Below are 12,788 nucleotides of genomic sequence, written 5' to 3'. Positions count from 1 at the left end.
CATGTCAGAGAATCTATCAGGAGGGACTTAAGTCAACCTTCCCAATGTTAGAATATCTCCTAAAATTTTCCTGACAGATGTGCATTCATAAAAAGAACAGTGACAGAGAGCTTATTTCTCTGCAAGAGAATCCATTCCCTGGCTGAACAAATTGTACTTTAAGAAATGATGAGCAGGATGATGGGAGGGGGGTTGTTTGTTTGTTTTTGGTCTGTTTTCCTTCATGACATGACTAATATGGATCAATGAAGGGGGAGAAAGAGAATTTGGAACTCAAGATTTTTTTAAATGAATGTTAAAAATTGTTTTTACATGTAATTGGTGAGGAAAAGACAATTCACTCCCCATTGCTAATCATTTCTAAATGTTAGAAAGTTCTTCCTTATTTTGAGCTGAAAACTATTTCTTATAAATTACTTGTTCTGCCCTATGAAACACGCACTTGTTTTTCCCACAAAAGCCCTTCAAATATCCAAAGAGACCTATCGCATTTTCTAGTCGTCTTTTTCAGACTGCCTTTTCCTAGTTCCTTGACCTCTTCATCATATGACTTCCAGAATCGCTACCACCAAAGCCCTTCTCCTTTGCGTGCCCTGACGCTTACTAGTAATGTGTGTGACTTTGGGCATGCCATTGTACTTCTCCAGGCCTAAGTTTCCTCGGGGGTGTTGGGGAGTCGTAGATGACTGCTGAGGTCTAGTCTATTTCTAACATTGTAACACTGTCATTTTTAAATATCTCTCATAAATTTGACACCTTGGACCAAATGCACACCCCAGATATGATAAGACCAGTGAAGAAAGAGCTCAGTGATATTATCACACTTCTTTTAGGGGAAACTCTATAGCTATTAATGTAGCCTAAGAAAAAAACAGTGTTTTGTTTTGTTTTGAGCAGGTGCATCAAACTCTTGGCTCAAACTAAATTTAAGATTCACCAAGACCACTTACACCAGGTCTTTTTTGACATGAATTTATCAATATGTCTTCTCTATTCTTTTTTTTTTTTTAGTGAGGCAATTGGGGTTAAGTGACTTGCCCAGGGTCACACAGCTAGTAAGTGTTAAGTGTCTGAGGCCGGATTTGAACTCAGGTCCTCCTGACTCCAGGGCCGGTGCTCTATCCACTGCGCCACCTAGCTGCCCCTCTCTATTCTTTTTAAAGTCTAAATATAAAACTTAATTTACATTTATCCCAGTTAAATCTGAAGGTTTCAGTTCTATGGAAGAAATTACACGACAATGATTCAGTCTCATTGAGGATGGCTGGATTCCATACTGTTCAAAAAAAGACCAAAACATTTTTTTTTTTCATTTATGGAATATTTCTCATTGATCTCAGGTTGATTCTAAGTAGAGAGCACGGACAGAGAAATAAAGGCTCAATGAAATACAATGGGCAGGTTTATGATGGGGCACAATGGAAAGATACTGTCTAGAAAGAGAAGCCAGCTAACATCCTATTGGTTGCTGTCTTACGTAAGGCAACACTCCTATGTTGACCTCCTATGTACTACTGAATATCATGGGTTAATAGAGCACAATTAGGGATTTAATAGGAACCAATTTATGCTTTTGCACCTAAGGATTTAAATTCCTCCTTTAAAGTGCCAGCACATCTTAATGAGAAATAATAGCCCCTAACATTAAAAAATAAACTGGTAAGTTGTGAATAGAAAGTCAATACACCTCAAAGCCAGAACAGAGCATCCTTAGATATCAGCCAATCACTTGTACTTCTCTGTTAGGAACATTTCAACAGACTGATTTTAAATATATGGGAATCACAACGGAGGGAAAAAAAACTGCTTTCAAATTTCTCATTTCTACATCTCCCATCCACAATCTCCCTAGAACTCCTTCTTGGTCCTCCAGCCTAAAGACACTGACTTAAAAGGACTTACCTTCTACAACATCCCTCTTGTAATCACTGTCATTATCACTATCTGTTGGTCGGTAATAGATATAAAATCCTTGGATAGGTGTGTTATTGTTGCTTGAAGGAATGTACTGAAAAACATTAGGAAAGACTTATCAAATACAAGTTTCATTCATTCCAAAATCCTTCTGGCTTTATCTTCCTATCACTATGCTTGTACTTGAGATTAAAATAGAAAAAAAAAAAGAAGTCTATTTGGAATGCATAGCCTACTGCAGGGATAAAATAACAAGCAAAATAAAACAATTCACTGTGCTAAGCCCAACAGCATAAAAGTATATCTGGTCCCAAAATTTTCAACCATAAAATATGGTAGTGAACACAGCAGTTGGAAGGGAGCCAAAGAGAAAGTCACTTCACTTTCAGTACTACCATAGTTGTACCATGTGATTTTAAAAAGCTATTTAAAAGCTCTATGCCTCAGTTTACCCTAAATAAAAAATTCAAAGGCCTCCTTATCCACCATAGAGTTATCACAAGGCTATCTGATTACAACTACAAACAGAACAGAAAATGTGCCAAAGAGAAGATACTGCTACTCACCTTCCATTTCAACATAATCTGAGTATCACTGACAGCTTCGGTATATGTGATGTGAGGTCCGGCAACTGGAGGGTTGGAAAAGCGGTTGGGGAATCCAGCTACTTGGTAAGGGCGAGACGCAGAGCTTCGAAAACTCTCACCATAATGGTTGATAGCAATTACCCTAAATTTATATGTGGACCCTTTTGGAAGGAAAACACACAGCTTAGAAAATCATGAGCAGATAACATTAGACAAAGTATAATTTATCATTAAATATTTAAAATAATCAAGTTTCTTTCGGCTGCTGTCTTATTTACTCTAGGTTTGCCTAGTTTCCTTTTGACAGCCTCAAGACAAGTAGGTAATGCTCAAAAGTGACCCTGAAAAAGGACAAAGGTGCAGCTTATAAATTTCCATGGTACCAAACATTAACTGGAATTAACAGAGTTTGTGCCATCATCAGGACCAGGAAATTTTAGTCCAAGAAAATTCCAATTATTTTTTCTGTTAAAAATATGCACCCCAAATCCAGAATGATATAAAAGACTGATGTCAAACATAGATGTCTGGTAAAAGTACCTGGTTCTAAGCTACGCACTTCCACAGAAAGTTTGGAAGGAGGGATATCTTCAGCTGCCACTAGCCAATCACTATTCTTCATCCTTTTATATTCAACCTTGAAGGCAGTGATAGGAGAACCTCCATTTGCCCTAGGAATCCAAGTGACATACACAGAAGTCTCTGAAGCCATAGAAATAGTAGGTCGATCTGGTGCTTCTGGAACTAGAAAAGGAAATACATCGATAAACCACTTTTGAACACTAACAGAAACAGACCAACATGGTTTGAACAGTGTAAGTAAGTCTGAAACATCATTTTATTCAATACTCTGAACCTCTATTCTCATCAAATCTTTTATCACAGTTGTCAACCAATGGTAAAATTGACAAGTTTTGCCTTGCTTCCTTTCCTGACCTCTATTCAAGCTACTAGTAAGAAAGTAAATGCTCATGAAAAAAAAATGCACAGGAAGGTGGGTTAGCTGTACCAAGTCTGAAGCTCTACTATAAAGCGGTAGTCATCAAAACTACCTGGTACTGGCTAAGAAATAGAGTGGAGGATCAATGGAATAGGCTAGGCACAGGAGACACAGTAGAAAATGACATTAGTAATGTACTGTTTGATAAACCCAAAGACTCCAGCTTCTAGGATAGAACTGTTGGGAAAACTGGAAGATAGTATGGCAGAAATTAGACATAAACCAACATCTTACACCTTATACTAAAATAAGGTCAAAATGGGTACATGATTTAGACATAATTTACCATAGGTAAATTAGGAGAGGAAGGAATAGTCTACCTTTCAGATCTTCGGAAAGGAGAACAGTTTATGACCAAACAAGAGATAGAGAATATTATGAAATGCAAAATGGATGACTTTGATTACATTAAATTAAAAAGTTTTTGTACAAACAGAAGCAATGCATCCAAAATTAGAAGGGATACAGAAAGCTGGGAAACAATTTTTATGGCCAGTACTTCTGATAAAGGCCTCATTTCTAAAATATATAGGGAACAAAAAAACATTTATAAGAATCCAAGTCATTCCCCAATTGAGAAATGGTCAAAGGATATGAACAGGCAGTTTTCTGATGAAGAAATCAAAGCTATCTATTGCCATATGAAAAAATGCTCTATTGATTAGAGAGATGCAAATTAAAACAACTCTGAGGTACCACCTGACACCTATCAGATTGGTTAATATGACAAAAAAGGAAAATAATAAAGGTTGGAGAAACTGTGGAAAAATTGGAACATTAATGCATTGTTGGTGGAGCTGTGAACTGATCCAACCATTCTGGAGAGCAATTTGGAATTATGCCCAAATGGCTATAAAGCTGTGCATACCCTTTGACCCAATAATACCACTTTTGGGTCTTTTTCCCAAAGAGATCAGAGAAAAGGTTAAAGGACCCACATGTACAAAAATATTTATAGCTGCTCTTTTTGTGGTGGCAAGGAATTGGAAATTGAGGGGCTGCCCATCAGTTGGGGAATGGCTGTACAAGTTGTGGTATATGAATGAATGTAATGGAATTCTATTGTGCTATAAGAAACAATGAGCAGGAGGAGTCCAGAGAAACTTGGAAAGACTTGCATGAACTGATGATGAGTGAGATGAACAGAACCAGAAGAACATTATACACAGTATCATCAACATTATGTGTTGATCAACTGTGATAGATTAGATTCTTTTCACCAATACAATGGTACAAGAAAGTCCCAAAGGACTCATGATGGAAAAGGCTCTCCAAATCCAGAAAAAAAAAAAAAAGAACTGTGGAATATGGATGCTGATTGAACCATACTATTTCTTTTGTTTTTGGTGCTATTGTTTTTCTTTTTTGAGGTTTTTCCTTTTTGCTCTGATTCTTCTCTTATAACATGACTAATGCAGAAATATGTTTAATGTTAATATATATATCCTATATCAGATTACCTGCTGTCTAGGGGAGGGAGGGAGAAAAATTTGAAATTGGAAATCTTATTAAAATGAATGTCGAAAACTATCTCTACATTTAACCAGAAAATAATAAAATACTTTTATTTAAAAAAAAAAAGAGGAGGCAGCTAGGTGGTGCAGTGGATAGAGCACCAGCCCTAGATTCAGGAGGACCTGAGTTCAAATCTGACCTCAGACACTTGACACTTACTAGCTGTGTGACCCTGGGCAAGTCACTTAACCCCAACTGCCTCACCAAAAAAAAAAAAAAAAAGAAGAAGAAGAAAAAAAGAAAGTAAATGCTCAAAAGGCAAAAAACTATTGTAATGATTAGAAGAATCAGAGGCCATGAATTGTCTATAAACTAGATTAAGTATTTTCTGATAAATGGAAAATTGATAGGATATAATCATTATAACCATGTTATTTGTTATTTATAGACAAAAATTGCTAAAATTCAGCAATTTCTACTTGGCTTCTAATGTCAAATGGTTGCGATTTAGAATATGTCATTAAATATATTATTTCCCTTAATATACCTGAAGAATGAATACATTTCTGTTAGAGCATCCACCACCATAGTAGTATGCAGACAAATTGACTTAACAGAGCATCCTACAAATATACAGAGGTGATATTCTAAGAAAACACATGGACTGATAAAAAAAAATTGGTAAAAAAACATAAAATGATGTATGTTAACATTTTCTTGAGAGTCATTCCATCTTAACATATGGATACTTACAGAGTACTACTTACTCCATAAATTTCTTAAAGTATGAAAAAAGAACAAAATTAAGCAGGCAAATTTCATAAATACTTACTGGACTCACTTCAAATTAGAAAGCAATGGGAACAGAAAATGAATAAAACTGTTAGTAAATCTGATACTTTATAGTAACATTTGACCTTCATAATATTAACATATATATATATATATATACACACACACATATATATATATATATATATAAAACTAATGCTTATCTAGGAACAATCACAAAACAGATAAGTAAACTATTAAAGAAAATACAAAGCAAAAAATACATTTTAATAAGACTATGCCCAAGGAGGCCTAACAACTACATGTGAATAAATAGGATAGGGACAGTAAACATTCAAATTATAGCTTTCAATATAGGGAATTCTTCTTAGGTATAGACATACAGTAAAGCTTTTCAGACAGCTGAAGCCTTTCAGAAGGTTATTGTGCCAAAAGTAACAGCAAATTAACAAAGAGAAACTTGTTACTAGAGAAGCAGGTAAATTCTAGAGGGCAGAGTGAAAACTGTGAAGGTTTATACATTGTATGTACCATCAGTCCATATAAGATTAAAAAGAATACAGATGAAATGTTTGCAAACTTGCATAGGTAAGTGCAGAAATCTTATGCCTTTCAAAGGAGTCATGATATATGAGGCAATGCAACAAATGCAAATTATATTTCAACTGTGGGGCTAGTGAGTATCAAAATTTAACCATCAAGAAGTAACCTGAGCAAATCTTGGTGTTTAAGATTGCTAAAAACCACAAAATTATATGGGGCATTCACTTAATTTTTTAACAGGAATATTCTCAAAAATGGAATCTTTTAGAGCAAATGCTAAATTCTATTATACCAGAGAAAATATTCCAAAGCAACAATTAAGAACATGTCTCTGGGGGAAAAAAAAGAGGTGTTTAGATGACAATTTACTATATAAACTGGATGCAAATGACCAATTTCCAAATTTTTTCCCTTTTCCAAATAATAGCCATAAAAGCAGTTTCTATGAGCTTTGAAAATAGGATAACCTTTTAGATTCTTATATAAGAATTCACTTGAACACTATGCAAGACAAAGGGTCACCAATAATTGTGTACAACAATGTAATAACCCAAAGGGAAAAAAAGGACTCGACAGACAGAAAGTGATAATGTAGCATATAATTTAAACAACAAACAAAAGATTATGTTGAAAGAAAACATTTAATAAGAGATCTCACTTTATTTGATTATATAAAATGAATAGAAATACAAAGAAAATTACTTTTTTACCTCCACTATGCCTGGAGGGATCTGTAAGCACCACTCCAAAGTTGCTATTGGACCCCTCTGAAACAACAGGATGTTTCGGGATGCCCACTGGTGGAGAGGAAGCCTGAGTGTTTTTTGATGATGGTGTTTTCTCTAGCAAATTTACGAAAAATATCATGAGTTCAAAGAAAGAAATTCTGGAAAATTCCAATTGGATTACATGTATATAAATTTTTCTCTTTTACTAAATGTATAGTTTTAGTCAATTTTAATTTTTAGCTCATTAAATCTGATTTTGACATACACAGAATAAATATCTAGGTAATGTTGAGGTTCTCAAAAAAAGAAAGTTAACATGCTTCCTCTCATTTAGTACTTATGCAACCTTAGGCAAGTTATTTAACTCCTCTGGGACTCAGTTTCCTTACCTGCAAAATGAAAAGTTGAAATAGATGGCCTCTGAGGTCCCTTTCAACTCTCAATATCTGATTTTATGATCTTTAATTCACAAAATAACCTGATTTTATAGTTGGGAAAAATAGCATGCAATGACCAAGTCACATAGTGATCCATTCAATGAAGGCTCATGACTAATTAAGTCTCATTACTAATTCAGTTTTCTTTTCATAGAATAAGTCTCTTAATTCTAGAAATCAAAATCTGTTATCAAATAGTCTCTAATAAATGCCCTCTTGAGCAAGATACCAAAATTTTTAAATTAGAAAAAAAAATTGGTTATTTTAACAATTGAAAAGTTTATTGCAGGGGGGGGGCAGCTAGGTGGCTCAGTGGATAGAGCACAGGCCCTGGAGTCAGGAGGACCTGAGTTCAAATCTGGCCTTAGACACTTAACACTTACTAGCTGTGTGACCCTAGGCAAGTCACTTAACACCAACTGCCTCACCCCCCCCCCAAAAAAAAAAAGTTTATTTAGGAATAAATAGCATGTAGGTCAAAATCCAAAATTAATCCCAGGGATTACTTGCTAAAATTCATTACAAAGTTCTGATATATTCTGATACATACATGTATATACCCAAACTGTTATCTTTCCTCAAAAAGCACCTACCTATCACACTGCTATACTAGAACAATTTAAAATCTTCCTATGGGGGATAAACTATCCCATGATCATTCTTTTTATGGCCTCCCTTATAAGTATCATGCTACTCAGATTTTGCGAATGGCTGATAAAATAACATCCAGTTATTCCATTCCTCTAATGGCAGAGACCAGCTCCGTTACCTTTGCTAGTTCGGAAGGTAAGCATAGCAGGCTGTCCTTCACCTGCTGCACTTCTTGCTACCATCAACACTTCATATAGACTGGAAGGTTCCAGTTCTGTCAGGTGGAGTTCATTTTCACTTCCAGGAACTCTAACTGTGTGCCAATTTCCCACTAAACCAACTCCATCATCCAGCTGTATAAGAGGAAAACCAGAGGTGAAAACAGTGTCCGGCTAAGAGGAGTGAGGCTAGTGGAGAGAAGGAAAGGGGAGTCCAGAACAGAAGGATCATCTTCTTCCCTCTCCTTTCAATTAGTACTAAGCACTTGGGATCAGAACTGGACCCCAACCAGCTCCAGAAGGGATGTGGCATTTGGTAAAGCATCTGCAAGGGGAAACAAAAAACTACTTCATATTATACAGAAAGGAAAAATGGGAAAGGAGACCCAGTAAGTTCAGTCCTCTTAGTTAAGGACTCACTGAATTATAATTAACCACAAGGAGATTAGGTGATTGAAGATTCTACCAATTGAATTAACTATTTCTTCCAGAATTATTAAACTTTCAGATATTAGTATAACCAGTTAAGCTTACTATTATTATCACGATTATTCTTATTAGCAGCATAATGAATAACAATACCTCATATTTTTATAGCACTTTAAAATTTACCAAGTGCTTCGAAAAGTACTAGTTTACTATAGATTGTTCTAGTGATTTAATCAGGAGATATGACTTGAATATTTAACTCCATAAAAATGGTTTTTTTTTTCCTGTGCCATTTATGTTCAGGGAACTTGCTTGTCCCTCAAAAAAAAAAGCAAAGAAAAATGTTCATTTCATTCTAATGCATGACCCTAAGATAAAAACATTACCAAAATCCAACTGAAAAGGACCTAGAGTCCACCATATTGTCCAGTCTCCTTTGCCAGATCATCATTCATGCCATAACCACTGAGTGTTCTCCAAGATTCTAGGTTCCTGCTTTTCTTTCTACAATTTCTCACTTGCTAACTCCATCAGTTCCCATAGATCCAATTATCATCCATCATTAGGAGATGACGCTTAGTCTCTCCACTAAGCTCCGGTTCCATTTTGAATTGGATCTACTGCAAGTACCTCAAACTCAACTTGTCCAAAACAGAACCCTTATCGCTTTCCCCCTTCCCCAACCCATTATTCTTTCAAATTTTTCTATTACTGCCATCCTTCCATTCACCTAGGCTCACAATCTCCCATAAGTCTATCTTTACTCCAATCCATCCTTCACCCAACCCCCAAAGGGATTTTCCTAAAGCACAGGTTTAACTATTTCACAGTAAACTCCTGATGAGGCTCCCTATTACCTCCAGAACTAAATACAAACCACTCTGTTTGGAATTTAAAAGCTCTTCATAAACTGGCCAGTTCTTTCTTACCTTTCTATTCTTCCTGTACATTTTGTACATTACTCCCCCTTCCAAACGATATACAGTCTGGCCATATTGACTTCCTTGTGATTCCTTACACTTCACTGATACCCTGCTTCCATGTCTTTGCTCCCCACTCCTGGAACGATCTCTTTCCTCGATTCTACCTCTTGGAATTCCTAGCTTCCTTCAAGATGTCAAATCTCAAGTGCTACATTCTACAAGCTTTTATTGATCCCCCCATCCCAGTGCTAGTGCCTTTCCCCTCCCAAAATGACCTTCCATTTGTTTTATACATATTTTATATGCACTACATGTATGTCCAGGGAATATTTATCATGTAAGTTCTTTGAGGGCACAATTCATCCCAGGTCTTAGCATTACACCTGGTACACAGTAGAGACTTAATGAATGCTGTTTGACTGATGGATGACTCCCAGAAACTAGCTTTCAGTTCTAATGTTAATTGGCACTCCCTTGTCCTCAATTTTCCTACCATCTCATTACTTGGGGATATTTCCAACCTAGTTCTTGCTTCTTTTTCTTAAACTGGTGTAAAGGAGAATATATTTGTCCTATAAATTACCCTGAAAGGTGGTAAGATAAAGAGAAAAATATCTGAGAGATGATAAACACACCATTACCTTTCTATATTTCACAAAGTAGGCATTGATGGGTAGTCCACCATCTTTCCCTGATCTCCAGATCAGGTTGTAAGCATCTGGTTTGTGGGTCTGTGGGGGGCTCATTATGATGGGAGCATCAGGAGCAGAGAAACTACTGGTATTTCTTTCTATTGATGCCTCTGTTGTGTTGGAATATAACTTCATTGGAAAAATGTTCAAAGGCCTTGTTGCAGAATCATCCTTTTTACGTCCATCACTCTGTGTGGCATCAATAGGTGTAACTGTTTCAGCGTTAGTGCTTGTTTCAAAAGGAACTGCAAAAAAAAATACAGGAAACAAGAAAGGAGGTTATGATAAGAGAGTTTTTAATCAAAATTCACAACTTCAATGTATGCCACTCAATCAGAAATGCATTTTTAATTGGCTATTTTGTGAATATTACTGCAATCTGAGAAGAAAGAATTAAGACAGGCAACATCTGAATACCAACTAATCTTCCAAAATTTTGGAATTTGCTTATCTGGTTTCTGAGTTTCTTTTGACAGCAAGGAAAGCCTAGAAAGAACAGAAGAAAGTACAGGCATAGAAGGAAAGGAGATGAATATTATTCTGTAGGCTTTCCCCTGGTCACAGGTTTGTAATTAATATGGATAAAGTATATTTGATAACATTAGTTTAGAGTTTTTCTTTCTCATTCTATTTACTGAAACAAGCAAACAAATGAGAAAAATATCCTGAATGTGTTACTTTTAAAGAATTAAGAATGAATATTTCTGTAGCTTAAAGTTGAGTTATTTTTGTTCTTTCTTCCCTAGGGAGTAATCCTGAAAGAAAACTCTTAAAAAGCTGAAATACAAAAGTGAAAATATGTAAAATGAATGGGAAAACAGAAGAGTACTTTGAACTTAGCCTGCTTAAACTGTACTTAGGTTTCAAATATGAGAAATAAGTCATAACTTTAAGGAATGCTTTCTCAAAGAAACTTCTAAAAATTCTTTGTCTTTGAAAATTGCAGTTAGTGTCAATCATCTTTCATGTTTTCTTGATTCTCCCTTCTTAGAGGACTATCACTTCAAGTAGTGCTTTCCAAAATCCTTTTACTTCTCCTTCTACTAAGTCTACTAATGGCCTTTTAGTTTTAAACTTCTATCTATTTCTCTCAAACATAACTAATTATTAAGGCTTAGAAAGAAAGTTGGGGAAGGACCTTTTATTCAAGAAATCAACAGAATATCTGTTTTGTATTTTTAGTTAGCGAAATGTAAAACTTCAGTATCTTCTGTTTATCTTCCTGATTCCCTCATGAGAGAGAAAAAGGGTAATAGCACCTATGCACTTTTTTTTTTTTTTTAGTGAGGCAATTGGGGTTAAGTTACTTGCCCAAGGTCACACAGCTAGTAAGTGTTAAGTGTCTGAGGCCGGATTTGAACTCAGGTACTCCTGACTCCAGGGCCGGTGCTCTATCCACTGCGCCACCTAGCCGCCCCACCTATGCGCTTTTATACTAAGAAAATTGAAGTACAGGGCAAATATGTAACTTGAGCTATTATCATATATTGAATTTTATTTAATTCTTTAATACTACTCCATGCTGCCACTTCCCTAAATAGTTTAATATTCATGCTATAATCACTTGGCCATATTTTCTACCTTGCCTGTCCCACCAACTTGAGAATTGTTTTTAAGATAAAATGAGAACATGTGTGTAAGCAGTTGAAAAAGTACTATAAAAGATTTAGATGCAAGGTGATGGTATATATAACACCTATTATATTATGGGTACTCAGTTTATGTTAAAAGATGAAAAACTAAATTGAATTATCTTTTAATAAGATTTAGAAGAAAATCTTATTGTCTTGAATAACAAAGATTAATTTATAGCAAATAGAAGTTGAAATTTAACACTCATGAAGTTGGGCACTGTAGCATTCAAAATTTTCCCATGCCACTGAGTTGTGGTGACACTGAAAACCACTTCCCAGTGGTGGACTACCCAAAAGATCACTGGAAATAGTAATGGTAAAAGCTTCTCTCCTTCCTCACCACCCTAAGCCACAGCTAATTATCTCCACTAGTAAAGTCTAGTTTCCTACACTAACTCACACTCATAACCACTAGTCTACCTTCTGACTCACTACATAAACACAGTTGTTCCAAAAACAATATTCTTAACTTGTGTCCATGAACTTAGATTGCTTCCTAATTTTTTTTTTTTGCAGGGCAATGGGGGTTAAGTGACTTGCCCAGGGTCACACAGCTAGTAAGGGTCAAGTGTCTGAGGCTGGATTTGAACTCAGGTACTCCTGAATCCAGGGCCGGTGCTTATCCACTGCGCCACCTAGCTGCCCCCCCCAACTAATTTTTAAAGAATTAATTTCTCATCTTCGTTGGTGGAGAAATTTTAAGGAATACTTGTTCTATCTCAAATAGAATTGACTTTTATGATATCAATCCTTTTCTTTCCAGATTCTCTACTAAAAGCTTTTAGTCTTACCACAAACCTTATTTCAATGTAGGGGGGAAAAACATGTTGCTACTTCTGCTCTTT

The 12,788-nt window shown here is 35.7% G+C and overlaps 1 protein-coding gene across 1 annotated transcript in view; it reads right to left on the bottom strand.

Annotated features, from left to right (window-relative positions):
* The window catches only part of CDON (cell adhesion associated, oncogene regulated), a 127,663-nt gene that overhangs the window by 34,322 nt on the left and 80,553 nt on the right, over positions 1-12,788 (bottom strand). Inside the window, 6 exon segments of the mRNA XM_043990730.1 lie at positions 1,903-2,008; positions 2,481-2,662; positions 3,042-3,245; positions 7,002-7,133; positions 8,226-8,400; positions 10,259-10,554. Coding sequence (XP_043846665.1) covers positions 1,903-2,008; positions 2,481-2,662; positions 3,042-3,245; positions 7,002-7,133; positions 8,226-8,400; positions 10,259-10,554 — 1,095 coding nt within the window.

The sequence above is a fragment of the Dromiciops gliroides genome, chromosome 3, assembly GCF_019393635.1.
Source record: "Dromiciops gliroides isolate mDroGli1 chromosome 3, mDroGli1.pri, whole genome shotgun sequence".
NCBI classification, from domain to species: Eukaryota; Metazoa; Chordata; class Mammalia; order Microbiotheria; family Microbiotheriidae; genus Dromiciops; species Dromiciops gliroides.
Note: the sequence above shows the minus strand (reverse complement) of the source record. Positions and strands in the feature narration are given on the sequence as shown.